Source organism: Chlamydotis macqueenii, chromosome 6 (assembly GCF_036417535.1).
Source record: "Chlamydotis macqueenii isolate bChlMac1 chromosome 6, bChlMac1.mat, whole genome shotgun sequence".
NCBI lineage: Eukaryota > Metazoa > Chordata > Aves > Otidiformes > Otididae > Chlamydotis > Chlamydotis macqueenii.
Genome location: NC_141561.1, coordinates 45,205,938 through 45,233,453, shown reverse-complemented (window position 1 = coordinate 45,233,453; position 27,516 = coordinate 45,205,938). Strand labels below are relative to the sequence as shown.

At 52.7% G+C, this 27,516-nt stretch overlaps 1 protein-coding gene across 1 annotated transcript; it reads left to right on the top strand.

The window, feature by feature from the left end:
• The first annotated feature begins 7,964 nt into the window (after positions 1-7,964).
• On the top strand, positions 7,965-25,043 carry LOC147600385 (E3 ubiquitin-protein ligase RBBP6-like). The gene is made up of 13 exons (XM_086751277.1): positions 7,965-8,130; positions 9,161-9,260; positions 9,458-9,496; positions 10,078-10,114; positions 11,678-11,722; positions 12,862-12,950; positions 13,053-13,149; positions 13,988-14,127; positions 15,137-15,303; positions 16,039-16,142; positions 16,590-16,724; positions 17,760-17,907; positions 24,892-25,043. Exons 1-13 carry the CDS (start codon positions 7,965-7,967, stop codon positions 25,041-25,043), a joined length of 1,419 nt encoding a protein of 472 aa, XP_086607403.1.
• The last annotated feature ends 2,473 nt before the right edge of the window (positions 25,044-27,516 follow it).

Sequence of the window (27,516 nt, the reverse complement as noted above, 5' to 3'; positions counted from 1 at the left end):
GGGCAGCACGCGTGACGCCCGTCTACAGGAAGAGCCAGAAGGAGGATCCAGGGAACTACAGAGGGATCTGGAGAGGCTGGATGGATGGGCCACACTTGAGGATGAGAGCGGAGGGTCCCCAGGGCGAGGGAGGAGGGTTGGGGCCATGGGCACCGTGTGTGGGCCCTACAGAGAAGCAGGGCTCGCTGGTGGCCAGGAGGGCTGGAGCTCTGCTGGGACGCTGGAGGGCTGCCCTGGCGTAGTCCCTGCTCGGCGACAGCAGGAAGCCTCTCAGCAGGGACAGCGAGGCCATGCTAGCCCCACTGATTCTGAGCCCCTTTGCTCACACAAGCCTCCTGCCAGTGCCACGGCCAAGAGTCCCAGCACGGGGGGAGCTCATTACCGTGGTCATGCTGATGCTCTCTAATGAAGAAAGTGAGCAGATGCTCCCACAGTCCCAGAATCTTGGTCTGAGGAAGGGATTCTCTGGATGCTCCTCTGGCAGTGTCTGGCCTAGGTGGAGGGCAAACACGCAAGAGCTGTTAGCACACAGCGCTGTTGCCAACACGCTTCCCAGACGGTGCCAAGAGCTGTCAGCTCGGCACGGCTCAGGCTGTGTTGGGGCCGGCTCCCAGGCCCCAGCAGCCCTGGCATTTGGGCACCACCCTGTCCCCCGCCCACAGGACCCCTGCTGCCAGCACACTGAGGAAAGGAATCCCGGCGCTGAGCCAGTTGTGCTCACTGGCCTCGACCCTGCCCAGCCCCGTGCGGCCCTTCGCTCACCGGTCTTCAGCGGCTCGACCATGGTTATCTCGTAGGGCTCCGGCGCAGAGCTGCTCTCCTGGGAAGCCCCCAGCTCCTCCCAGGCCACCCTGGGGCGGCTGGGGGGTCTCTTTTCCATCCTGTGAAATGGAGGAAAGTGGGGGCAGAGGGGGAGCAGCGGCCCCGTGCCCGCCACGCGCAGGGCACACACTGTCCTGCAGGGGACTGGGAAAGAGTGAGTGTTGCTGCAGCACATGCCAGTAGTGAGGCTTACAAGGGAGACCCGGAGCAAGATCTAGAGCAGGCTGAGGCCTCCTGATCCTGCAGGACAGCAGTGTGCGGCCAGAGCCTGCAAAGCCCCCTCCCACACCGTGCCCACAGTCAGGGAAGCTGCCCTGCTTCTAGGATGCAGAGCCAGCCCTGCCAGCCCAGGAGAAGAGGAGAGCCGGCTGCCAAAATCGCCCCCTGAGCCGACTGCAATGCCACAGCTGCCTCATGGAGGACCCCAAGGCTGCTACTGGCCTGGCTGCCGTGCAGGAGCCCGGGAGCGGCCAGCACCGCTTACCTGGTCTTGGCAAAGGGAGTGGAGGCGCAGTGGGTGGTGGTGGGGCTCTTCTTGGGGCTGGGGATTCTGGCAAAGGCAGAGCAGCGCACGCATTAACTGCGAGGGTTTGCGTGATCGTAATGCTCTCGCCAGAGATGCACGCAACAACAGGAGCCAGGAGCTCCGAGGAGGTGAGGGGCTCTTGCCCTGCACAAGGTCACGGCACGGGGCTGGACCTCTCCCTGCCACCCTCCTCCCAGCCAGCGCGTGCGCACGGGCATGGGGCTACGTGGGCCCAGCTCCTTCCAACAGGCAGGCACGTGCTACCAGCCCTGTCCCAGATGCTGAGAGCAGGGGACAGGGGCCGGGAGACACCGGGCGCTCTCACCTCCGGTAGAACAGCAGGTAGGCCTGCTGGGCCAGGACCACTGAGATGTTGCTGGGGCGGACCAGGTCATCGTCCATTTGGTACCACTGCCCGTTGCTGGCCTGCGGAAGGAGAAGAGAGAAGGGGGTCGGGCTGTGTCCGGGGACCCTCCTGGCCTGAAGAGCAGCAGGAACAGCGCCCGCCAGCAGAGCCCCTCCCCCCAAAACCCACAGGCGGCCCAGGGCAGGCAAGGGGACTCTGCGAGAGCAGACCTCCACGCTTCTGTGGCAGAGCACAGCCTGCACCCCCCACCCACTGCTCCACACCACTCCATCTGCTGAGCACCCTCCTTCCTGCGCCCCACCAGCAGGGACCCACCAGCGGCCAGCAGCCCCCAGCCCAGACTGGAGCCAAGAGAGCGCCGCGGGCTCACCTTCACGTGGCAGTAGTAGTGCCCTGACTGGCTGCTGGTCCCAGCGTGCACCAGCACGGCATAGAGCCCATACACAACAGGATCCCCGTTCTCCTGGGACATGTAAGGGCGGACGTTCAGGAGCTGGGGATACGGCACGTTCTGCGGAGAGAGGACGCCTTGGGAGCCTGCACAGCAGATGGCTTTCTTGCTACAGCAAGAGCAGCTCAGTGGTCCTACGCGTCCCATCGCTCGAGGGAGGGGGACGCGCTCTCCCCAGGCAGAGGTCACGCTGAGGAAGATGCCATGATGAGCCAAGCTCCCCCCGCACCACACAGCTGGGGAGGGGCTGCAGGACTGCAGCAGAGCTCACGCTGTGCACAGGACCCCCTCCCACCCTGCCCTGGGCAGCGGGGCCTGGGGCCAGGAGACAGCCCCTCATCGGTGTTGCCAAGCACTCACCTTTGTGATTTTGCCTCCACCAAATTTAGCAACGCGGTTCAGCCTGAGCATGAGAACGTTGGAGGCTCGGTGGATAGTGAAGCCTTTGCTTGCTGACACTTTCTGCATGCACCTGGAGAGGAAGAGCTGGAGCTGTGTTCCACCACCCAGATGATTGCCAGCCCTGGCCAAGCGGCAAACCCCACAGAAACGACCCTGACGACCCCAAGCACCGCTCCAGGGCAGCTGCTCACGGCCACGTCTGCTGGCCCACGTCCTGCTCACGAGGGGAGGGAGCTGAGGAGTGGCGGGCTTCATCGCAGGCTTCCATGGCCACGTACTTCACGGTGTGGCCACGGAGCAGGTAGAGAAGCCCTCCCGTAGAGCGACAGGCTTTCCACCTGCTTCCCACCAGCACACCCGCGGGCCCCTTCCCGCCCACAGCCCCACACACTCACTTGGCACATGTGTAGGCGTTCTCCCCGCGCAGCACAGCCGGCCTCACAAACTGCTCCAGCGCCTGCTCGAGGTTTGCGGCTTGCTGCAAGGACAGAGCAGAGGTCAGGGCACGAGCGGCCTGTCCACACGACAGACCAGCTCCCTGCCGAGATGCCGGCCCCAAGACAGAACCCAGAACATGAGCACAGGGCCACGGACAGCGCCAAACCTGTGAGCCGGCCACCAGCTAGCCGCTGGCCAGCATGCCGCGAGGGACGGCCCCACTGCCCCTCACCACCACAGAGCCCCGGCGGAGGAGTCGTGGCTCACGCTCAGGCAACGGGCGCTGCTCTGCCCGGCACAGAAGGCAGCGCAACAACGGAAGCTGCTTCCCCCTGGCCTGCAGCGTGCCTTGGCACTGGCAGGTGAAGGAGCCTTGAGAGCAGGCACGGGGCAGCTGCAGGAACATCCCCGCGAGAGCAGAGCTCCTCCCCGTCCCCGACCCTGCCGCACTACCTCGATCTCCAGCGTCAGGTCCAGGTACGGGTCATAGGTGTCCGAGACGCCCTTGCACAGCGAGCACTTCACTGCGACAGAAAGAGGAGTGAGCACAGCCTGGCACCACACCTGCACCCGCCACCAGCCCAGCGCAGCGCAGGCAGCTGCAGTATTCCTGCTCTGCGGGTGTGGGCTCTGGGATGGCAGCACCGCGATTCACAGCCTGGCAAGGAGGAAGGCTGGCAATTCCACGGTGCGCTGGGACAGCAAGTGCTGCTGGAAAGCTGGCAACACAGGTTCCTTTGCTGGTGGCAGCGAGCCGGGGACCCGCAGCCAACAGCCTTTTCCATGGCCGCCACAGGGGCCACCACCCACTGCTGCCGCAAGACTGAGCAACTGCAGACACCCAGCTGTGGGGAATTTGCACAGCTCAGCAATCTTCCCAAAGATTTGTACTGCAAGGCTGTCAGGGAAGCAGCAGCGCTGAGAGTCACAGGCCCAGGACCTGGCGGCCAGCACTCACCACGGGACCGCAGGTAGCCGCCAAAGATCTGGTGAACCAGCGTCGTGGCCTGGGTCTGGCGATCCAACCTAGAGACAGCAGCACCAGATCACGCACCACCCCTCCACAACGGCCGCCCCCGCCGGCCACCGCTGTCTTCTCAGCGCAGCTCCCCTGCGCGCTCCGGCCAGCCAAGGGGCTGCAGAGCTGCGGGAGCAGAGGGAAGTCGCAGCCTCTGCCAGGCTGCCCTCCCAGTGCCGGGGCTCACAGGGTGACACCGGGCTCCCACGCGCACCTTCCTCTAGAAGGAGCAGAAACTCCTGGCCGCAGCTCAGAGCTGGGCGCTGCGCACAGAGGCCACGCAGGCTGCCCGGGACAGAGGGCCCAGGGGAAAGCTGCTCTCCCGCAGCCACAGAGCTGGGGCTGCCCTAGCAAGCACGCCTGCATTCCTCAACCACTGGGACAGCATCCAAACCCGTAGCAGCCTCAGCATTTGGGGACAGGAGCACAGCTGTGCTGGGGCAGAGGGGTCAGGAGAAGGGAGAAGGCAGAGCTGTGTCACAGAGGGGCAGAGGGGGGCCATGCACCCCCAGGGCCCCTGGAGGCAGCACCTCCCTCTAGGAGTCCCAAGTGGGGGACACGCTCACCCTACCGTCCCCTCCCGCGGGCGCAGGGGACCAGCGAGGGGGCAGCGCAGAAGAGCAGCCGTGGGCCGTCAGAGGCCCCACATACCTGCTAGAGCCATTCAGGCAGGCCTTCTGCATGGCATCAAGGGTGCAACACAAGAAATCATGCGCGTCCTCCTGCCTGCCGAACTGCATGTGCCAGGCAATCCCTGCAGGAGAGGGAGGAATCAGCCCCAGCACGTGATGCAACAGATGCAGACCTGTCCTCCCTCCCTCCCTCCCTCACTCCCTCGGGGCAGGGACTCGGGGTCTGAGCCCCCTCAACCCAAACCACACGACAGACTCATGCCGGCCACGGAGGAAGCTCCACGCAGCCCCTGGCAGGCTCCGTGAGTCACCTCTGAAGAGCCAGCTTGCCAAGACCCGCCCCGATCTCCCGCCTTAGGCACCGCGCTCCTGCACGGTGACGGGAGGGGAGGGAAGGGCAGCCATCCTTACGCTTGAGGCCCTGGATGATAGACACTGGCTTTATTGCTGTGCCGCTGCTGGAAAAAGCCTGGAACGTGTGCTTCTCCATAACACACAGCATGCAAAAGCCTCTTCGCTGGCCTGCAGCAGGAGAGAAGACAGGACGTCGGGACAAACTCCGGAGAGATGGAGGCAGGACAGGGGGCAGGGGACCTCTGGTCCAACACAGCTCAGCCGCGCTCAGTTTTCCCTAGGAGCTCTGTGCTCCGGTGCAGCTCGGGGGCATCCCGGGTGCACAGGGACCACCACACGCCACCCCAGCTGGCGCAGCCCGAGTCACAGTACCAGCCAGCGCAACCCCCCAGACGAGACACTGTCCACGTGTGTCGTAGTTCAGCCCCGATCGGACCAGACTACGCAGTCTCTCTCTCACTCCCCCCACCTTCTGAGAGAACAGGGAGAGAAAATATAAGGAAAAACGGCTCGAGGTTTGAGATAAGGACAGGGAGAAATCCTTAAAGTTACCGTCACGGGCAAAACAGACTCAACTTGGGGAAAACTATTCATTTATTACTACAAACAGCAGGATAATGAGACAGAGAACAAGATAACCTCCCCCCACCCCTCCGTCTTCCCAAGCTTAACATTATCTCTACTACCTTCCCCTCCCGAGCGGCACAGGGGGGGGAAGAGGGAATGGGGGTTGCAGTCAGTTCATCATACGTTGTTTCACACCGCTGCTTCATGGTCGGGGGAAGAACTCCTCACATTCCTCCCCTGCTCCATCGTGGGGTCCCTCCCACGGGCCACAGTCCTTCGTGGAACTGCTGCGGCGTGGGTCATCTCTTCCACGGGTGCAGTCCCTCTAGAACAGCTGTCCCAGCGGGCCCTCCACGGGCCACAGCTGCCTTCAGGCATCCACCTCCCCCGGTACGGGGTCCTTCACGGGCTCCAAGTGGATCTCTGCTCCTCCGTGGACCTCCACGGGCTGCAGGGGGACAACCTGCTTCACCATGGTCGTCACCACAGGCTGCAGGGGAATCTTGGCCAGGAGCCACATTACTCCTCCCCCTCCTTCTGAACTGACCTTGGCACCTGCAGCCGTTCCTCACAACAGGCTGGTAGATGTCTCTCAGGATCCTTTTTACATCTCATTCACTTCTCATCTCCTCTCCACTTCTTGCAGCTGGGCTGGACCGAGTCGGGCCCAGTCGGCTGCCTGGCGAGAGGCCAGAGGGTGAGGCCTGCAAGGCCCATGAGGCCTGTGCCTCCCCCTCTGCGCCTCTGCCCCCGCTCAGCTTCTTCACATCTTCTCTCCTCTCTCTTTTTTTTCTGTTTTCCCATTCTTAAATACGTTATCGCAGAGGCGTTATCACGAGACATTCTGCTACCAATCGGCTCGGCCTTGGCCAGCAGTGGGTCCGCCCTAGGCCCGGCCAAGTCCCCTGAACAAAGGGGAGCGACTTCTAGCAGTTTCCTACAGAAGCTACCACCTTAGGCCCCCCCTCACTAAACAAAACCATGACAACGTGGACGGAAAACAGGTCACAGGGACGCGCTGGAGGAGCCCAGCGCTCGGCCCTGAGGGGCAGATCCCAGCAGAGCCCTACGCACAGAGCTGCGAGCCCCGCGTGCTCCCCTTGGGCACAGCTGGGAGCGGTGCCCGCCGGACTCCCTTTCAAAGCCCCCCAGCAACAGCAGCTGCTGCCTGCACGCAGCCTTGGGCCCTGCCCTCACGCGCTCCCCGCAGGCAGGGGCTGTGTGGGACCCGCAGCTCAGCCCCCAGGAAGCCAGCAGACCCCCTTGGACCCATCTCAGTCCTGGCTACGCCCAGCAGAGACAAAGCCTCCCCGGACACAAGGATGACCTCTGGACGGAGAAACAGGCAGGAGGGAGCAGAGCAGGCACATCCCGACACCCGCACGGCCCTGGCCAGAGCCACGCACAGAGGTGCTGAGCGCGGCGCCGGGAGCAGGACAGGCAGGCACTCCTCCTCCCCTGCCGCCCGCCGAGCCGGGCCTCCCCACTCACAGGTCTGGCTGTGCTCCCTGGAGAGCAGGTAGTTGGCGAGCGGCGGCGTGTGGGTCAGGCACTGCAGGCCGGCGTTGAGGAAGCAGGTGTTCCCCACGTTGTGCAGCCCGGCGCCGACTGGGTACATCTGCTCCCACTCCATGGAGAGGCGCTCCGCAGGGAAGAGCACCTTCTGGGGTGCGGGGATGCCATCTCCCACGCTCCCCGACTCACGGCCGCTGCCTGCGGGGAGAGGGGCGGTGAGCCGCAGGGCTGCGAGCGCGGGGAGGCTCCCCCTCGCCCTCTCTGCCTACCCTGCTTGCCGGGCAGCCCCTCCTCGGGGCCGCGTTGGCCGTCAGCGGCCTCAGCCTGGGGGCCGAGCAGCGGGTACTTGCCCCGCAGCTGCTCCCATGGGCAGGAGGAGCTGCGGCTGGTGGGCTCCAACTCCATCTCCTGCAGCTTCTCTAACGAGGCAGCCAGCAGCCCACCCAGCTCCCCCTCCTCGCCTGCCTCCCTGCGGCCCAGCTTCAGCGCCTCCTCCATCTTCCTCCCGGTCAGGGTGATCCAGTCCAGTGGCCCTGGCTGCACAGCCAGCAGACAGGTGACCGGGCGTGGCCGGACTGTTCTGTTTGGTTCCGCTCGTGGTGCCAGGCAGCGTCTTGTCGGGGCAACAGAACGTGGCCTAGAACCACCGCTGGCCCAGCCCCTCTGCTTGGTGCCCCTAAAGCCCTGGCGGAACGCTGAGGCCGGGGCACCGCAGTCGCCGTAGCCACCAAACACACCGGCCTGGCAGCGCTGTGTGCCAGACAGGGAGCGGAGGCCGAGCCGGGGCTGCGTGCCCCAACTCAGAGCAGAGCCCACGGCCCTGTGTGCTGCGGTAGGCGCCGCTGCCGAGGACACACCGCCTTGCCCTCACCATGTCCTGCCTGCACTATAAGTTCTCCTCCAGCCTCAAGTACCACACGCTCATCTTCAACGGCCTGCACATCTCCCTGCGCGACCTCAAGCGCCAGATCATGGCCCGGGAGAAGCTGAAGGCGCCCAACAGCGACCTGCAGATCACCAACGCCCAGACCAAAGAAGGTGCGTGGGGGCGGCGGGCGCGGGGTGGGAAGCGACAATGGGATTCGCCCTCCATCCCTAGCTGGGACTTGTGCTGGGAGCCCCACAGAGCTGTTCCTTCCTCGCGGCTCTTCTGACAACCACCGCCAGAGCTGTGTTTCAGCCACACAGCCAGGCTACAAGTGCCCGCGCTTCATGTGCAACGTGGAGAGCTCACTAAGGTTTTGCTTTCCGGGAATTCTTCAGGGAAAATGATACGGAAATGTGGGAGGATATCTGATAAGAACAGGCTTGCCAGATTTCTTTGAAATCTGCTGGAGGAAGCTGAACGGGATGGCAATGGAACAGGTGGCTGACTTGAAGAAAAACAGCGGGTTTGGTCACTTAACTTTGCCTTCAACTTCTTGTACGCCGCGGCACTGGAAAACTGGTTCTGTGGCTGTTGCAGAAACTGCTCCCCAGCAACATTTTGGGTCAAGAGTGCAGCTGTGAGTTGGAATCTCAGCAGAGCCCTTAAAAGCCATCGTGCACTTGAGTGTTGGCTGCCTCTGAAGGACAGTTTGGCATTTCTTGTTAATAGAACTGCTGCTGTACACCAGGGACACTGCCACGCAGATGCTATGGAGCATCAGTTCATCATTCATTTCTAACCGTGGGTGGTTTTTTCCCTGATAGTGCACGGTAACGGTGTCGGGCCGGTACTGAAGTTTTGTGGCAGAACATTTATGGTGAATATAAGCAAGAAGGATTCTTAGAGAAGTCATAAATTCATTTAAATCTGCTCAATGGTGCTTGATTCTTGGAGCTGATAATAGGTTTGTATTACTTAGTATGATGTTTCCGTTTGGTGATCTGCCATCTTGAGGAGCTTGAATGTGATTGGAGACTTTGGGATGGGATTTTCAGAAATAATGAGACTTGTAAATTGTTTTCACTCCTTGAACATTATCTTTTTTCCGTTAGTTCTCTGGCACCCTTACAACAGTCTTTTCTTTAGAATGTGTTCTAGAGTTTTTTATCTCTTCCTGATTTATTCCTGTATTGCTTTCAGAATACACAGATGATGATACCTTGATTCCGAAGAACTGCTCGGTAATTGTGAGACGAATCCCTGCTGGAGGAGTTAAAGCTCCCAGCAAAACCTCTGTCCCGTGAGTGTCCCTAAAGCATTGTATTCTTTGGTAGCGGGTGCAGTCTGTTCACTTTTTCCTGGATATTGGCGTACAGAGGCATTCAGATTTCTCTTTCCTGTTAAAGCTGCTGTTAATTTTTGTTGTGATGGGGTAGGTTCGATGTCCCAAAGCAGACAGACATTTTTAAGCCTGCTGGGACAGTACGTTTGTCACAGGACTCCTAAATCACACCAGATCCTAGGAACTGCTGTCAGGTGACATTTCTACTCCTGTTTTCAGCCCATACAGCAGATGTAACACATTTGGTATTTTTGGCGCTGCCATGGCTAAATATGGTCAGGTGACTGATCTTTTTGCGCTAAGTACACTTGCCCTTCGCAGTGTCTAGGCCATCACTGTTCTTTCTTAGAAACTCAGTTCTGTATCTGGTGCCTCTTTGTAACACCAGGGATCTACAGCTTGGCTACAGTTACCTTCCTGGTTTGATGGCTGGTTATTTAAGAACAGGACACTGTAGCACAGATTTCCTGGTTTTGATACTTAGAGAGCAGAGGCAAAATACCTGAGGACTTCCTCTTGCCCTGTTGTGTTCTGTCCCTGGAAGTCTTGGAATAATTTGTGACAGAGTAGAATTGGGATGTTTGTGGTTGTTTTTAGTGGCACTGGATGTTCCAGGAGAGAACAGTTTATGTATATGAATAAATTCCCACATTCGCTGGGCTATCAGTACATAAGGTGCTGATGCTGAGGCTTTATAATCTGTTTTCACTGCTTTCTGTGGGGTACAAGTGCTTTATTTCAAGTTCTGATCACCTTTCTTTCTTTCTTTTTCTAGAAGTCCAGCTGAGCCAGTGAGCGGAACACCAAAAGCAGTATGTAAAAACACACTCTCACACTTGTTCCTACACACCGCGTTTGATTCCATACCCACATACACACATACTTGTGCACTTTATATAAAACACACACACACCTGTGTCATTTTTGCCATTTTCACTTTGTGTCCTTCGCTTTTGTTTTAAATACTTTTTTTTTTGCCTAATGCAGTTTACACACGTTATCAAAAACCACTGACAAACCACTCTTGTTAAAGTTGGTGCTGTTCCTTACATGGGACTTGAGGTTCCAACAAATACCAAACCCAACACATCCCATCCATGTTGAGAACAGTTCTGTGAGGCTAACTGATTCCTTTTCACATCCTTCAATACTTGGGTCTTTATTCCTAGAACTGGATAATTGAAGTGATGTTGGTTGGGCCCCTCTGAGGGCTTAAACTTCTTTAATAGATTGCGGTGGATTTAACTCTCGTTGTGACACAAAGTGGTCTTCTACAGCTCTGCATTTGATCTTTCCACTTTATCTGATGAAGCAGTTCAGTTTAGCAGTTTGTCTGCAAATGAAAATATCTAAAACCCAGTGTGGAGATCTTGCTGCAGGGTTAGAGCCGGGTGCACCTGTGGGTAAAATCCCCGTCGCTTTCCTGAACTTCTGCCTGCAGCACATTTTTGGATCTGGGTGACTTCAGGGTTGATGCTGCTTTAATTTCCCAAAGGTGAAGCCTTTCTTTAGTGTACTGCCACTTGGAATTTACCCGTGGAGAAGGGACAGCATTTTTCTTCAGAGTTGACAGCACTGCCATTCGGCTGCTGAAATATAAAGAAGTAACAGAAGGAGATACTTGACTGGTGATGGTCGAGATCTTGATTTGTCACTCGGGTCGAATACTATGCGTAACTACGCATTTCAAAATAGTCCTGATAGCAGAAAAGTTACTAGGTGGTGTTTTGTATTTTTCACCTTTCTTTTAAGGATAACTGCTTTCTCTTCTCTGGAATGGTGAGAGGCGTTCCTCTAACCCTGGATCATTGGATCTGATCCTGGATAAGCTGTCATCTAATCCAGAAGTTCATGAACAAAGTATAAGCTTTTGTGCATACTTGCTGCTTTTGATATTTGTTTAGGAGAAAAGAGTGCCACCACTTTCGTAAGAAAATCAGACTGTTGCCTGCAGGCCATACAACAACTGCTTCCTGAAAAAGGACAAGAACTAATTAACAGTTTCTGAACGGTTCCGTTTCAGTAACTGGTCGATGATAAACTGTTTAATGCTGGACTCCAATAGACAGCTTTCCTAATTTCTTGTTTGCTTTCCGAGGATTGGGCCAGGGTCCCTCTCCGAGATATTCTGGAGCAATAGGTTGATCCCAAGCGGGTTTGGTTATTTTCATTTCTTCTCAGGAACCACAGAGGCACTCTTCAGCGGTCATAGGCTGGGACTGTGTTTTGAACAAACTCAAACGACAGCAGGTTGGAAATGCCTCTTTCAGTGACACTCAGAGGACAGAGTGCAGACGTTCAGACTACAGCAGAGGTTCACTGTTGCTGTGTTTTGCTTGTAGAACTTGACTATGTGTTTAATGTGTTGTGAACAGGTGCACGGCTCTTCCGCATCGATTTCTGTGTCCCAGCTTACACAGGTATAGATATGTTCTGTCAAATACTTAAAAGAAAAAAAGTGTTTGCTCGGTGTTTTTAAATGTTATACGGTGATGTACAGCTGTGTGTATATTTGATGCTGTCGTGTAAAGAGTAGTTCTCAGTTTGGGAAGACACCTGAGCAGCCTCTACATAAGGCTGCATAACATCAAGTATTTCAGGAAAATTCAGGAACACGACACAGAGCAGCTCAAAAGTGTTGCTTTAACCTCTTTAGTGCAGACTGGCAGTGCGTGCGGGCAAGGTGCTAACAGATTTCTGGTTTATTATTGCTAATCAACAGTCACTCCCTTACACCCTGCTGGTATCCGGACCAGTGTGTCATGAAAACATTTGAGCAAATACTGCTTAAAAAAAAAACCCAGCTGCCTTCAATAATGTGAACACGTAGTTCTGTGTAAGGTTGATGTTACAATTTGAATGTTGAAAGGACACAGTCAGCTGGAACAAAAACCTGCAGGTTGTGCTAACTGTCGTTAAATCACTTAATGTGAAGACGTTAGTAGCGGGGGAACGCACAGTTTGGCCTGCCTACAGCACACGGTGGCCAGGTTTCTACTGAAAAGAGTATTTTGTCCTGATGAGGGATTATAAAAAACCTGATTCCTTTTAATGCTTCTGTGTCTGAGGCTGAATTTCAGCAAGCAAAAAACAATTTTCCTAGTCTTGTGTGTCCTTTTATTGCTGTAAAATGAAATAAAGATACAGGCATACATCTTTCTCAATTCAAGGTACAGTTGATACCTTCTCCTTTGAATATCTGCAGATAAATTCCAGTTTAAAAATACTGGAGAGTAGAAATTGTTCTACGCACAGCTTCTCTTTGAAGAAGGCTGGATGGGTCACACACGTCTGTATGTAAGGGGCAAACAGAGCCCAGGGTTCTGAGTGCCCCAGAGCGCTCTTTTCCAGGGGGTTCACAGGCACAGAAACACCATGTAACGGCGTAAGGACCCCCAGAACACCGTCGGGACACCTGTGTTTTGTATGAGCAGCTGTTTCTGCGCAAGCGCAGCCAGCGCCGTGCTGCTCTTTACAGCAGTGGGTGAGTGCTGGTGTCGTTGGCTGTGTGGGCTGAAGGGTGTTTCTAATGTGTGTCAAATAATTCCCCGTTACACAGACTGCCAACCTGGCTGAAGCCAGTGCCACCGAAGAAGAGAAGATAAAAGCTATGATGACGCAGTCTTGCCGTGAATATGATCCAGTCAAGTAGGTGTTGATAATGTCAAATGTGTTCTTTGGAGCCTGTGGACAAATTGTAGAGAGACACATGCATACCTTTTTCTTTTTTTTTTCCCAAAAAACTTCTAGTTACGTGAAGAATCCCTTGGCTGCCCCTCCACCATCATATACTTGCTTCCGTTGTGGGAAACCTGGCCACTACATAAGGAACTGCCCAGCACATGGGGTAAGACCGTGGGGGATTTGTGGTGTTACCAAGCTTTTAATTTTTGTGCCGTGGCACTTAGGTAACAAATCCGTGAATGCTCACGTTAAGAGTTGTTTCTCCTGGGGTGAAATACAGAGCTTATACGGCAATGCTGCAAAGGCCTTCAAACTGGAAGGGAAACCTGGAATTATCAGTGTAACTGTTTTGGATTTTCTACGTCATGGACATTAAATTTGTCCACAGATGTTTCTCTGTGAACTTTCGGGCTTATTTTTCTATATTTCAGTATTAATGGAAATTTTTCTGGTTTTAGGTTTTTTTTTCAAAGACCGTTCACAGTTTTTAGTATTTTGTGTAAACACAAGATGTTTCTGTTGACCCCATCTGTGGAATATTTGCTGATGTGAATTCCACGGCCTCTGGTTGAGCATTCCTGCCATTTAGCGTTGGGCACTGAATGGATATGCATGAGGTGTGAATCCAGCCTTCCTACAGAGACAGTGAATGTCAGTTTCCCCAGTGACTGGTTCAGAGCACTGAACTGAGCTCTCCCTCTGAACTGCGCTTTGCAGGAGGAGCGGGTTTGTGTCTCTTCTCTGAGTGGAAGGAGCCAAGGGATATCTCACCCTTAGGAACCTGAAGTTAAGCCAAAGAACATCGACTGAGTTCAAAGCACTGCTCAAGGCTTTGGGTCATCCTGGCTATAGTCATTTAGGAAATAAGTATTTCAGCCGAGCAGCCCCTACGATAGGTGAAAGGAGAGGAGTAAAGGCTTTGCCGCCTAAAATCATCATTGAAATGTCATTTTGCGTGTGGGTGTTAAGATGAGAGATGTCTGCGTTTCTTTTCTTAACAGGACAAAAAGCTGGGGTCTGTTCCCAGACTGAGAAAGAGCACAGGAATTCCAAGGAGTTTCATGATGGAGGTGAAAGATCCCAGCACAAAGGGCGCGATGATAACCACTGATGGAAAATACGTCATACCATTTATTAATGCGTAAGTATGGAATTAACTGGACTGACCAAGAAGCGAACGAGGGAAAGCATGCGTAGATGTCCGAGTGGCAGTGCAAGCCAGCTGGCCAGGCTGTGTCATTTCGAGGGAGGAAACACTGTCGTTGTATCCTCACCTTCAAATCCGGGATCCTTTCCCATATGGAATTAGGGTGGTACCAACTGCTCGTGCCCCTGGAAGTTGGTTAAATTGCGGGTACGCTAAGGATCTGTCTGTCTGCAGAACATTTCAGTAGAGTTTCCAGGCAAGTCGTTCTCATTGAGAGCTCGTTTTGCTTCTGGTTGATCTTTCAAAGGCTTCTTGCAAAATTTAACCAATTGCTGTTGGACAGAGATTTCCTCCCGCTCTGACTTTGATCAGATCTCATGTGTGAAGCAGACTGAGGTTTTCCTGTGACTCTAAACTAAAAAAATCCTGCTGTGTGCTGAGAAGAGTGGCTGTTTGACAATGCACGTGGCAGCACTTCCGTTCTTCCGTCACGGATCTCCTTTAGTGGAAGCTGTGACATAGACTTCTGTCATTTATAAAATGTAGTTGCACAGAGATAACTTTATCCTGAGCCTGCAGTTCACATTTCCCCTCTGGCAAAGGAGAGGGGGGTTCGTTTCACCTGATTCCTAGCTGTCCAAAAGTTATTTTCCTAGTCTGAGCTAATCTCTTAGTTGATCCAATGAATGGGAGAATTCTGCAGAAGGAAAATTGTTCCTCCCTCCCTCTTGTAGTGCTGTCGCTGTAGAAAAGTATTTTGAACAACTAAGCCTGTGTTTTGGAAGGGGAATGTGCAGGGAGAAGAATTCCATCTGTTATTCAGGACATGGTTTAGTAGGCGTGGTGGTGTTAGGTTGACAGTTGGCCTTTATGATCTTGGAGATCTTTCCAGCCTTAAAGATTCTATGACTCTATGATCTTGCTGTGGTAAAATCCAAAGCTTGGAAATGTTTTCCTTTACCCATCTTTAACTTTTGTCTTTTTCCTTCCCCAACCCCCCCAGGGAAGCTTATGCTAGAGGAAAGAAGGAGAAGCCTCCTTTTCTGTCAGAGCAGCCACCCTCCTCCTCCTCAGATCCCGTTCCAGAGGAGCTGTTGTGTCCCATGTGCAAAGAGATCATGACTGACGCAGCTGTGATTCCCTGCTGTGGAAACAGTTACTGTGATGAATGTGAGTGTTACCCCCATGTTTGTTGATTCAAAAGATCACATCTGACCTTCTGAAAGCAGATACAGGAGATAACGGCTGTACTTGGAGACCAGTTCTGTTTCACACTGAAGTACACTGTGACTAGGAAAGGTCTCTTCTTGTATAAAGGAAAAAAGGCAGAAAGCTTTTTTCCCTTTTTACCTGTTGTTAAATCCTCTTTACATGTGGAAAGATGAGTGGGAGGAGAGTGCGGAACTGTGCAGGTGATTACAGCGTGAGATCTTGAAAGCATTGAGCTTGTCCACAGCCCGTTCTCTCATACAGAATTCTGTAGCCAGCTCTGGTGATTTCCTGTGGTCTGCAACCAACAGATAGTCAGGCATTTAATGCACATTCTTCTCCACGGGAGAGCTGGATAAAACCCTCAGAACTGGAACCTACTAATGTTTTTTGAGATGTGTTTTATTCGTTAATGTTGAGCTTGGGGACCGCTCGCTGTACTAGACAGCTGAAAAAAGTCGAGTCAAAACACCAGGACAGAGCCTTCTCCACAGCTTCCAATGTTACAACAGTGAAATATCAAAACCGTACAGGTATTTGCTTCGTACTAGACATTTTGTACGCTGTTGGACAATTAGAGCTCCATGCTCTCCATTCAAGACCACATTCACCCATTGTCTTTTTATCATTGGTTAGAACTCACAAAATATCCATGGTTGGGCTAAAATCTGTGTTGATGATTCTAATTCTTCACAGGCATTAGAACAGCGCTGCTGGAATCTGAGGAACACACCTGCCCAACGTGTCACCAGACAGACGTTTCTCCAGATGCATTAGTTGCCAACAGGTTCCTACGCCAGGTAACGTGATGACGTTTCCGTAAACTGTTTGTCAGAAAAGTCTACTTGCAAACAGCTGGCAGGGAAGGAAGCATTCACTGACACGGCCTTAAGCAGGGCTGGATTGAATACGGCTCAGTTTCCTGCTCAAGTACATGATCTGCTGTTACAGAAGCTCACAACGCTGTGGAGGCCATGGGGCAAATTCAGGTCCCGCTGTTGTTTAACAGGATTGCCTCCCTTTCAAGTTTGGTGTTAACAGTGAAGGCCCTCAAAGACAGAGACTCTGCGTTGCCAGTCATTGATACCGGTGTTTAGTGCCATCTGTTCACACCTCTGTGTGTTGATTTATTGTAGGGCTGATAGCACGGACAGGAATACACAAGGGGTTGTACCCTGTGGAGGCTTTTCTTCGTACATCTCCTGAAGTTTCCTGTCACCTCTTTGTAAATGTTTCTCTGCCTCTAGGCTGTGAACAGCTTCAGCAACGGAACTGGCTACACAAAAAGGCGCTCTGCGCAGATTCGGGAGCCGCAGCAGCAGCCGCCGCCACTGCCACCACCTCCACCACCACTCCTGGCTGTTACCCCTCCTGCTGCTCTGGTGAGTGCTGCTGAACTCGCTACATCTTCCTCGCTGTCCGTCGGCAGTGTGTTGGAAGAGAAGCTCAGTTTTATGTCAACACAAGCAGCGAGTCTTGTATTTCAGTAGAGCTTATTTTGCAACTCTTGCTTGTATTCACAAGGGCTGTCAGGCTCCTGCACTGAGACAGCCAGCACTGCCGAGTCTGCTGGGCCCCCCAGGACAGCCCATACCCACAGCTGGTAAGTGACAGGAACTTCAGAATTTCTTAAATAAAAAAATCTTCAGATAAACTGAATGGGATTTTTTTTCCCTTTTCCCTCTCCCCACTCCAAAAGGTCACCCCATGAGAGCCACTGCAGTTCACTGCTCAGGTGCCAGACCGGGCTGGGAACGGTAAGTGTTCTACAGAAATGCAGTAGGTGACTACTTGTCACCTGTTAAATGAGGCCGTAACACATCACTTATACAGCAGCTGATTTATAATGGAATACGTATGCGCAGAGAGCTGTGGAAAATACAGGTGGTAATTAATTTTTAAATGGCTTAATTGGACTTGGCTTTAACAAAGGGGTTCTGTGCTTGCAGTAAGATTATTTTACAAAAACCTCTGCTACGTGATTGAAAAGAGGACTCTGAACAATGAATACTTTTTGAGCAAACCATAATTACATATAAAATCTAAATCTAATTAAAGGATCAGGTGGAAAGCCAGGCTTTTGATTGCTGGCTGAACAGGGCTGTAGAAATTGATTTCCCAATAGAAATCGGCCTCCGACATGATTCCTTTAACAACTTAGCCAATACTGCTGGAGCAAATGATTGGAAAATTCCACACTGTTATTTTAGGACAACTTCAGGGATGGTGACTCAACCACTTCCCCGGGCAGCCGGTTCCAGTGCCTGACCACCCTTTGGTGAAGAGATTTTTCCTGATATCCAATCTAAACCTCCCCTGGTGCAGCTTAAGGCCGTTTCCTCTCGGTTCCTCCGTGAAGGAGAAGCAGATTGTCTAGAAGGATCAGGGGGAGTTCCACTCCACCTCTCTGTCGTCAGATGCAGTGGATGGTTCAGGAGATCAGCAGTGATGGCAGTTTCATGTGTGGGTTGCCAGCTCAGATACGGCAGCGGTTACAGGTGACGGACAGTTATAACTGGGCAGCAGTTGTTAAGGAACAAGCGTCGCTTTTGCTAAAGCTTCTCTGTAACGACAGCCTTCTCCTCCCGGCAGCCGTGAGGAGGCTAGAAACTGAATAGCTGTGGCTGCTGGATTTCCTGCGTCTCCCTGTTCTGCTTGTAAGCATTGCCTCAAAGCACCGGGGAGGAGATACATGAGAGAAATTGTCTTCATTTCCTCCTTTCTGTATCTCCTGTGGATACATGGAGAGATTTTAACCGGGACTCTCTCTTAGTCATGCTGTCAGGGTCTTTCCTAGAGTAATGGCATGGAGTCGTATGACGAGAGGCGGAGTGTAGAAGCGTTACGATATGATTTTGCTTGAAATGCGATCGCTGTCCTTGGTCAGAGCGAGAGGTATGTGCCAGATTTTGCTGGGACACCTGGCTAGAAGTGTTGATCAAATAGCCCTGTATGTAGGATTGCAGGACAAGTATTTTTCACCCCGTTCCAAGCACCACCTAAGTATGAAGCGAAGTAGACTAAGCTGGCCTTTTAGAGTTGAGCTTTACTGTCTCCAGGCTAAATCACGTTTTCTTGGTGTTTGTTACTGCCCTGTAGCCGTTAGGACTTGCTCTTTTTCTATCTTACTGCAACACAACTGATTTGCACTGGATGTAGTTGTGGAGCAGTGAAAAATGTGCACGTTCACATACCAGTAGCGGCCAGTATGCACCAGTTTAAATCAGTCAACAGCTATGGTCGTTCATGGGACAGACCATACATACACTGACCCTTCCTGTTTGCTTTTCCACTGACAAAGCAGCAGTTGTGGAGAGGTAAAGAAACCAAACCAAATTTGGGAGGTAAAGAACTGGGGAGAGTGACTGTTTTGAATTAACATCATCTATTTTTTGTGTGTGCTGTGGTTTTTTTAAGATCCAAGTCTCCTCATCTTGCTTCATCTTACTCTTTCAGCTACTCCAATTCAAGATCAAGTTCCTCCCGCACTAACTCCTCCTCTCGATCACTTAGCCATTCCCGTTCCCGTTCCTACCTGCGATCACCACCTCATCCAAGAAGAGGCAAAGGGAAGAGCCGTAACTCTCGTGCCAGGTCAAGGTCACGTGGCTCTCGCCATTCCAGATCAAGGTCACCCCCCTACAGAAGATACCGTTCACGATCGAGGTCCCCAGGGTTTAGAGGTCGGACTCCCACTGAACAGACTGTACCTGAAGGGGGACGAGAGCGGGGGAACGTTAACAGATACAGAGGTGTTCCACCATATCACAGGAAGGCTTATGAAAGAAGGAGTAGCCATAGAGAAACAGTGTGAAACAGGAGTAGAAACAATATGGAAGAGTAGTATCCAGTTTCATTATTAGTATGTCTTAAATTCCTTAATTTTGCTATAGCCTTACTAATGTTTTGTGGGTTTTGGATGTGTTTTGTAAACCGTTTCAGTTCAGACAAATTAGTAATGTATCTGTAAAGTGTTTTGTAAATGTTAATGGAAATTATTTTGTAGATGTCGATCGCGATTATGTTACTGTGGGGAAAAGACTGTGTATATGAGAGAACCATTTATTAAAATTTTGAAACGAGTTGGAGTCTTTGGTGAATTAATGCATATGAAGACGAAACCATGAGTGGTTGATCTGAGCGACAGGGGCTTGAAGGTCCAAATAACCGACAGTCACTCCCTTAGACCCTGCTGGTGTCTGGACCAGTGTGTCATAAAAACATTTGAACAATTCTACTTAACAAAAAAAAAACCAACTGCCTTCAGTAATGTGTTCTGCATAAGGCTGATGTTACAATTTGTATGTTGAAAGGACACAGTCAACTGTAAAAACCTGCAGGTTGTGCTAACTGTCGGAAAATCACTTAATGTGAATGCAAAATTAATCTCCCAGCTCCCAACCTGTGTGTCCTTTTATTGCTGTAAAATGAAATCATGACACTTGCATCTGTCTTTCTCAATTAAAGGTGCAGTGGATAGCTTCTCCTTCAAATAGTCTGCACCTTAAATACCAGTTTAAAAATGCTGGAGACCATAAATTGTTCTACCCACAGCTTCCCTTTGAAGAAGGCTGGATGGGTCACACACGTCTGTGTGTAAGGGGCAAACAGAGCCCAGGGTTCTGAGTGCCCCAGAGCGCTCTTTTCCAGGGGGTTCACAGGCACAGAAACACCATGTTTCGTACTTCAGCCCTGACCGGGACCAGACCACGCAGTCTCTCTCTCGTTCCCCCACCCTCCGAGAGAATAGGGGGAGAACTGGTAAACAAAAAAAAACCAGCAAAAACACGTGGGTTGAGATTGAACAAAAAGTAAATTTAACAGCAATAACAGAAAAAAAAACCAAAACAAAACAGTGATGGAATACAAATACAGTACGATGGCTTACAAATCTCCACACCCAGTTTCTTCCAAGTAGCAGGAGGCTCCCCTCAGCACCCTCCTCACTGACACCCTGAGCAATGTCAGACGGGATGGAACAGCCCTTGGGCTCAGCTGGGTAAATTTACCCCAGCTGTTGGCTCATTAGTTAACTATCCCAGCTGGGTGCCCCAGCCATAGGGGCCACCAGCTCCAGTTCTCTGCACAGCTCAGGTGAATATTAACTCTGCTCTAGCCAGAACCAGGACACCCATATGCGCTGCCGCACTGTGGCAGGAGATTGCTGCCCGGCTGGAGAATCTGGTTGTAAAAGTCCGTCACGTAGATGCTCACGTACCCAAGAGTCGAGCCACGGCAGAACACCAAAATGACCAAAGGATGGATCAGGCTGCTACGATTAAAGTTTCCCAAGTGGGCCTAGACTGGCAACACAGGGGTGAGCTATTTTTAGCTCGGTGGGCCCATGACACCTCGGGCCATCAAGGAAGAGACGCAACATACAAATGGGCTCGTGATCGAGGGGTGGACTCGACCATGGACACTATTGCACAGGTTATCCATGAATGTGAAACATGCGCTGCTATTAAGCAGGCCAAGCGGTTAAAGCCTCTTTGGTAGGGAGGACGATGGCTGAAGTATAAATATGGAGAGGCCTGGCAGATTGATTACATCACACTCCCACAAACTCGTCAAGGTGAGCGCCACGTCCTTACAATGGTGGAAGCCAGCACTGGGTGGCTAGAGACCTATCCCGTACCCCACGCCACTGCCCAAAACACCATCTTGGGCCTTGAGAAGCAAGTTCTCTGGCGACATGGCACTCAGAAAGAATTGAGCCAGACAACGGGCCTCATTTCCGAAACAACCTCATAGACCCCTGGGCCAAAGAGCACGGCATCGGGTGGGTATACCACATCCCCTATCACGCACCAGCCTCTGGAAAGATTGAACGGCACAATGGACTGCTGAAAGCTACACTGAAAGCAATGGGTGGTGGGACCTTCAAAAATTGGGATAAACATTTAGCAAAAGCCACCTGGTTAGTCAACACTCGGGGATCCACCAATCGAGCTGGCCCTGCCCAGCCAGAGGGCAGAGGGTGATAAAGTCCCTGTGGTGCATCTAAGGAGTATGTTAGGAAAGACGGTCTGGGTTATTCCTCCCCTGGGCAAAGGCAAACCCACCCGTGGGATTGCTTTTGCTGAAGGGCCTGGATGTACTTGGTGGGTGATGCGGGAGGATGGGGAAGTCCCACGTGTAGCTGAAGGAGATCTGATGTTAGGTGAAAATAGCCAATAATTTGACCTGTATATAATCATTTCTATAGTTCTTACATGTCACGTCAAAGGTATTGCAGCAAGGAACACCCTGATCAGTGAAGAATGAGCTTCAATAAAACCGAGAGATGCAACGGTGATGGAACAGGAACTGGCGCCCAACAACTTCCTCAAGATCAACATCTTCCACTCGCAGACCACCAGCCACGCCAGATGTACCAACTGTGAGTTCCAGGTGCAGCAGGCAACAACCCCACACTACATACCATCTCTCTTGTTCTGAAAGACTGTCAGGACAGATGGAGCCCAAAGTCATGGACTAAATGAGCTCAACAGACTGAAGGAGTTACATCTCTGTGTATATACACACACACGTATATATGTATATGCATGACGTAGATTGTATGGAATAAGGGGTGGACACTGTCCGGGTTTTGGCAGGGATGGAGTTAATTTTTCCTCTCAGTAGCCGGTGTGTTTTGGATGCCCTGTGTGAAGAATGTTGATAAACACCCTGATGATATGAGTTGTTGTGAATGAGACCAAGGACACCGTCCTGCTTTCCAAGTCTCGCTAATTTGCAGATGCGGGAAGCTGGGAGAAAGACAGACAGAATAACTGACCCAAACTGGCCAAAGAGTGTTCCATGCCTGAACGCCATGCTCAGTAGAGAAGTGGGGGCTGGCCAGGGCGGGTATCTGCCTTCCTGGCATCCATCTTCCTTCCTCGTTTGCTGGCATCGTTCCCTCTCCCTTGCTGGCTCCCTTTTGCTCCTTTGCTTGCTGCTCGGTTTTGTTTCCATGATCGCTGCTCGGGACGGGCTGTGTCGGTCATTGGGACATTGGGTGGTGAGAAAACACATATTGTTTACTTTGTATATTTTAATATCCGTATATTCTGTTATTATTGTAGTTTTCCCTTGTTATTTTAGTAAATTGTCTTCATCTCAACCCATGGGTTCTCCTTCCTTCCCCACTGGGGAGGGGGAGTGTGAGCGAGAAACTGTGTGGTAATTCGGGCTAAACCATCACAAAGGAAAAAAAAGGTTGCAAAAATGAGCAAAATGATTAACGCTTTGATGGCGCTTTATTTTGGGGCACTTTTGATGTTGGGCACTGCTATGCTTGTGTTGGTTTACCTGTGTTCACCTTGTGATTGTCCTCGTGAACAATCACCCTCCTCTTCTGATCCCCCAGAGCCACAGGCCTCAAACTTGGCCTGGGACACATTTTTAGTTTGGTAAGATAAAACGTTGTTAATTAGATTTAGAGATGTTAACATAATTTACTCAGATAAGATGTTGTTAAGTAGATATAAGGGAAAATGTTAATTAGATTTAGATATGTCCTCCTTTTGAAGGCCCGAATCATCATTTTTCATTGCCAGCCTTCATGTTTAGGGCACAAAGCCTCATTTCTTAGTCCAAAGCTGCATCTTCAAGCCACACAATCCTATTTAAAGGGCCCCAAATCCTCAATTTAGAGACTAAATCATCACTGTTCTGGTTTTGTTTAGCGAGGGGGGCCTAAGGTGGCAGCTTCTATCGGAAACTGCTAGAAGTTGCTCCTCTTTGTTCAGTGGACTCGGCCGGGACGAGGGCGGACCCGCTGCTGGCCAAGGCCGAGCCAATTGGTGTCAGCACGTTCCATGATAACGCCTCTGCCGTAACACATTTAAGAAGGGGAAAACAGACAAAAAGGAAGTAGAGAAGATGTGAAGGAGCTGAGCAGGACAGAGAGGGGGAGGCGCGAGCCTCGTGGGCCTTGCAGGTTTCACCCTCTGGCCTCCCGACGGGCGGCAACTGGGCCCAACTGGGCCCAGCCCGGCTGAGAGAAGTGGGGAGGAGAGGAGATGTGAATGAGATGTAAAAACGTCCTGAGAGGTGTCTGCCAGCCTGTTGTGAAGAATTTTCCTTGTGAGAGGAACGGAGACTGCGTAGTTTGGTCCCGATCGGGGCTGAACTACGACAATCATTTTCCGGGTCCAAGGGCTCATTTCAGTGTCCAAAGGCCCAGTTTTAACATCTGGTCACATGTTTTTAAAGTTCAAACTTCAAGTCTCATTTTTAGGGCCCAAACTCTCATTTTGGTTGTCCAAATAGTCATTTTCAAGATCTAAATTCTCATTTTTAGGATACAAACCCTCATTTAGAAGTTCAAGCCCTGCTCCAAAGGTTCAAAGACTCATTTTAAGGGCCCAAAGTGTCATTTTTAATGCCTCAACTCTGATTTTGAGGGTTGAAAGGCTCTCTGTTAGGGTCCAAGGCCTCCTTTCCAGGTCCAAACACTCTCTTTAGCTCCCAAAGCTCCCATAGACTAATTTGTAGGATCCATTCTGGAATTTTTAGGGCTTAAAGCCTCTTTTTTTTTTTTTTTTTTTACAATATGATAGAATAGAGTATTTAAGTTGGAAGGACCTACAACGATCATCTGGTCAAACTGCCTGACCAGTTCAGGCCTGACCAGGTTAAAGCTCGTTAATACCGACACTGCCCAAGTGCCTCTTAAACACTGACAGGCTTGGGGCATCAACTTCTTGTGGCCAAAGTCTCATTTTTAAGGTCCAAAGCCTCATTTTTATTTTCCAGACCTCAATTTTGAGGGCCTGAACTCTCTCCTACAGATTTCAAAGCCTCGTTTTTATGGTCCAAACCTTCACTTTAGGTCCAATGTCTAATATGTGGCCTGACTCCTGATTTTCAGTGTCAAAGCCTCGGGGTTAGTTTGCAAAGTCTCCTTTTTAGAGCCCAAACATTGCTTTAAGACACTGAAGCTCATTGCAGTGTCCAAAGCCTCATTTCCGTTTCCAAACCATCCGTTACAGGGCTCCAAGCTTCATTTCTGGAGTCCAACTTCTCTTTCACAGGGCCCTAACCCCACTTTTACAGCTCAAAGCCTTCATTTTAGGAATCACAACATTATTCAGGCCTAGAGCTTCATTTTAAGCGTCTAAACTCTCATTTTTAGGGCAAAGCCCACTTTTTATAGGTCCAAAGATGCACCGAGAGAGTCTGCACTCTCACTTTTGGCCTGCAGGAAAGGCGGCAAGAGTGGAAAAAGCTGGGCACCCTGCAGGGGCGGGGCAGGCTGGCTCCACCAATCACGCCGTGTGGGAGAGCAGCACGTGATGATTGATAAGCTGTCTGACCCGTCATTAGATGGGAGGAGCAAGGGGGAAATCCCAGGCAGCCAATCAGAGGAAGCATTGCCCCAGGTGGAGGGCGGGCACTGCAGCCCAGCAGCCTCACCACCCGGGGACAATCACAGCCAGCATTGCCTCAGGGCAGGACCAAATGGGGGCAGAGTGACAGCCCAGAGGACCAATCAGAGCCAGCATTGCCTCAGGGCAGGCCCAAACGGGGGCAGAGTGACAGCCCAGCGACCAATCCCAGGCGGCATCCCCTCGGGCGCAGGCCGAGCACCGCCCCCGCGCGGCCGGGCCTGGTCAGCAGCTGCGCAGGACGCCAAGGACGCCGTGAGGGTGTGCGGGCGTAGAACTGGCAGTGCCAGCGCCCGGCGAGAGCTGAATCTGCCGCTGCCGTGAGAGAGCGTGAAAGCTGTGTCTGCACAGACAGGAGCAGCAGCAGCAGGGCTGAGGAGAATCCCCGTCCCTGGCGGGGCAGGGGCAGCGCGGGGACAGAGGCTGAGGAAAAGGCTGCGGCGCTGAACGCCTCCTGCGCCTCATCTGTGCCGGCGAGCTGTGCTCAGGGTGCCCAGCCCCCGAGCCAGAGACCGGCACGGGGAGCACGATGCAGCCCCCACCCCCCGGGGGAAATGGTCAGCGCCCTGCGACCGCACTGCGACACACACAGATCTGCGGGGCCGGGCGGGACCCGCCCGTTGGGGCTGAGGGTGCTGGCCGAAGCGCTCGGCAGGCCACTTTCCACCACTGCCCAGCAGCCCTGGCCGAGCGAGGAGGCCCCGGCTGACGGGAGGGCAGCACGCGTGACGCCCGTCCACAGGAAGAGCCACAGGAGGATGCAGGGAAGCACAGGCCTGTCAGCCTGGCCTCAGTGCCGGGGAAGGCTGTGGAGCAGATCAGCGTGAGTGCCGTGGCCTGGCCCGGACAGGACAGCCAGGTGAGCGTTGTGAGCTTTTCTTGGCCTCAGAAAGTGTCATGGCTGAGGGAAGGCTGTGGGAACGTAGTCACGGACCCCCGCTGCACGCTAAGTGAAATAATTTATTGTTACAGCTTATGTGCTTATCTACCCTCCCATCGCCCATCCACCCCCAGATGTCCTTTCTCTTGTTTTCCTTCTCTTGGAAAGTCCCTTGTTTCTCATTCCCGTGGCTTTTTGTTTCTCATTCCCATGGCTTCTGATCCTCGTTGTCCCCAGCAGCACCAGATACGCACCTGAGCAAACACTGCGTTGTCTGTCCTACGCTGAGACACTGTTATGACAGATGGAGCCCCAAGTTATGGACTGGATAAACTCAACAGACCTTTTGGAGGGGTGGGCCATAGACTAAGGGAGTTACATCTGTGTGTATGCATACAAGTAGGTCAAAGAAAGAAAAAGGTGATGATTGATTGGAAAGTGTAGGATCTGGGCATCATGTAGATGGTGTGGAATTAGGGGTGGATAATGTCCTGGTTCTGGCTAGAACAGAGTCAATATTCACCTGAGCTGGGCAGAGAACTGGAGCTGGTGGCCCCTATGGCTGCAGCACCCAGCTGGGATAGTTAAATAATGAGCCAACAGCTGGGGTTAATTTACCCAACTGAGCCCAAGGGCTGTTCCATCCCATCTGACATGGTGCTCAGGGTATCAGTGAGGAGCATTCAAGGCGCTTGCTGCTCCGCTGTCCTTCAGCGTCACCCCATGGTGTGGGGAGGGTCCTAGGAGGGGTGCAAGTGCGGAGGCCAGCTGTGTTTTGGGGGGTTGACGCGGTGACGGACGCTTTCCCCTCCCGTTTTGCGCAGGCTGAAAGAAGCGTCCCTGCAAGTGTGCCAGGAGCAGATAGCCAAACTGGAAAAGAAAGTCTGCAGGGAGGCAGAGGAGAAGGCTGTGCTGAGAGAGGCCCTGGAGAGGACGCAGCTCGCACTGAGCCGGGAGAAGCAGCTGCTGCAAGCGGCCACACTGCAGAAGGTGAGGTGGGAAGGCGTTGACGCTCTCCAGGCGCTCGGTTGCCCGCAGTGGAGGCAGGAGACCTCTCCCCTCGCAGGTGCAGACGCGTCATATTGCTCTCTCCCAGAGGGCCGCTCAGGCGGCAGCGGGGAAACGAGGAGCAGGGGTTGTGGCGCGGGACCCCCGGGGCATCAGCGGGCTGAAAGTTGCCAGAGCAACTCTGGGGACGCATCTCTTGCGTGGGGCACCTGCGGGGCGTGCCTGCTGCGGCCAGAAAGGCGACAGAGCGAAGACAGACGTACGTCACAAGGAAACAATAACGTGTCTGAATGTAGGTGAGGTTGCGATCTGTTCTGTCACAGTGACAGGAACTGGTGTGAGGCAGAAGGGCAAAGAAAATGTTTGGGATCTTTTGCTGTTGTATTATTCTGCTCCCTGCCCCTAGTGAATCTGAAAAGATGTGCTACTGATAGCCTGAATTTTGTCCCCTCTAGCCCAGAAGAGGACGAAGATGCGTCTTCCCAGTACTACGTCCCCAGCTACGAGGAGGTGATGAACACGGGCTACTCTGAGGGCAGAGACTCGGACAGGAGCAACAGGATCAGCGTCTCCCTGCCCTCCTACGCGTCGCTGACGGGCCTCGACGAAAACACCCAGCCGCCGGGTGCTGCCGGCGCAGAGCCCTACACGGAGCGGCAGCCCAGCCGGCACAACTCGCACCTGAGCAAGCGCCTGAAGCCACTGAAGGTGCGGAGGATCGAGTCGGAGAAGCTGCACATGAAGGACGTCAGACTAAACCTCGCGGAGGGGAACAGCACGGCCCCTGTCACGATAGAGCCGCTGACCCCTCCGCCCAAGTCCGAGGAGATCCAGGAGAGAGCACCAGGGAGCCAGCAAATGACCTGAAAAGAGGCTCTGTGATGCTGCTGGGGTTTGGTGGTTTTTTGT

Coding starts and splice junctions, on each gene's coding strand:
- LOC147600385 (XM_086751277.1), top strand. CDS start 7,965: ATGTCCTGCCTGCACTATAAGTTCTCCTCCAGCCTCAAGTACCACACG. Junction 8,131..9,160: donor CAACGCCCAGACCAAAGAAG/GTGCGTGGGGGC, acceptor TATTGCTTTCAG/AATACACAGATGATGATACC. Junction 16,143..16,589: donor CCAACAGGTTCCTACGCCAG/GTAACGTGATGA, acceptor CTCTGCCTCTAG/GCTGTGAACAGCTTCAGCAA.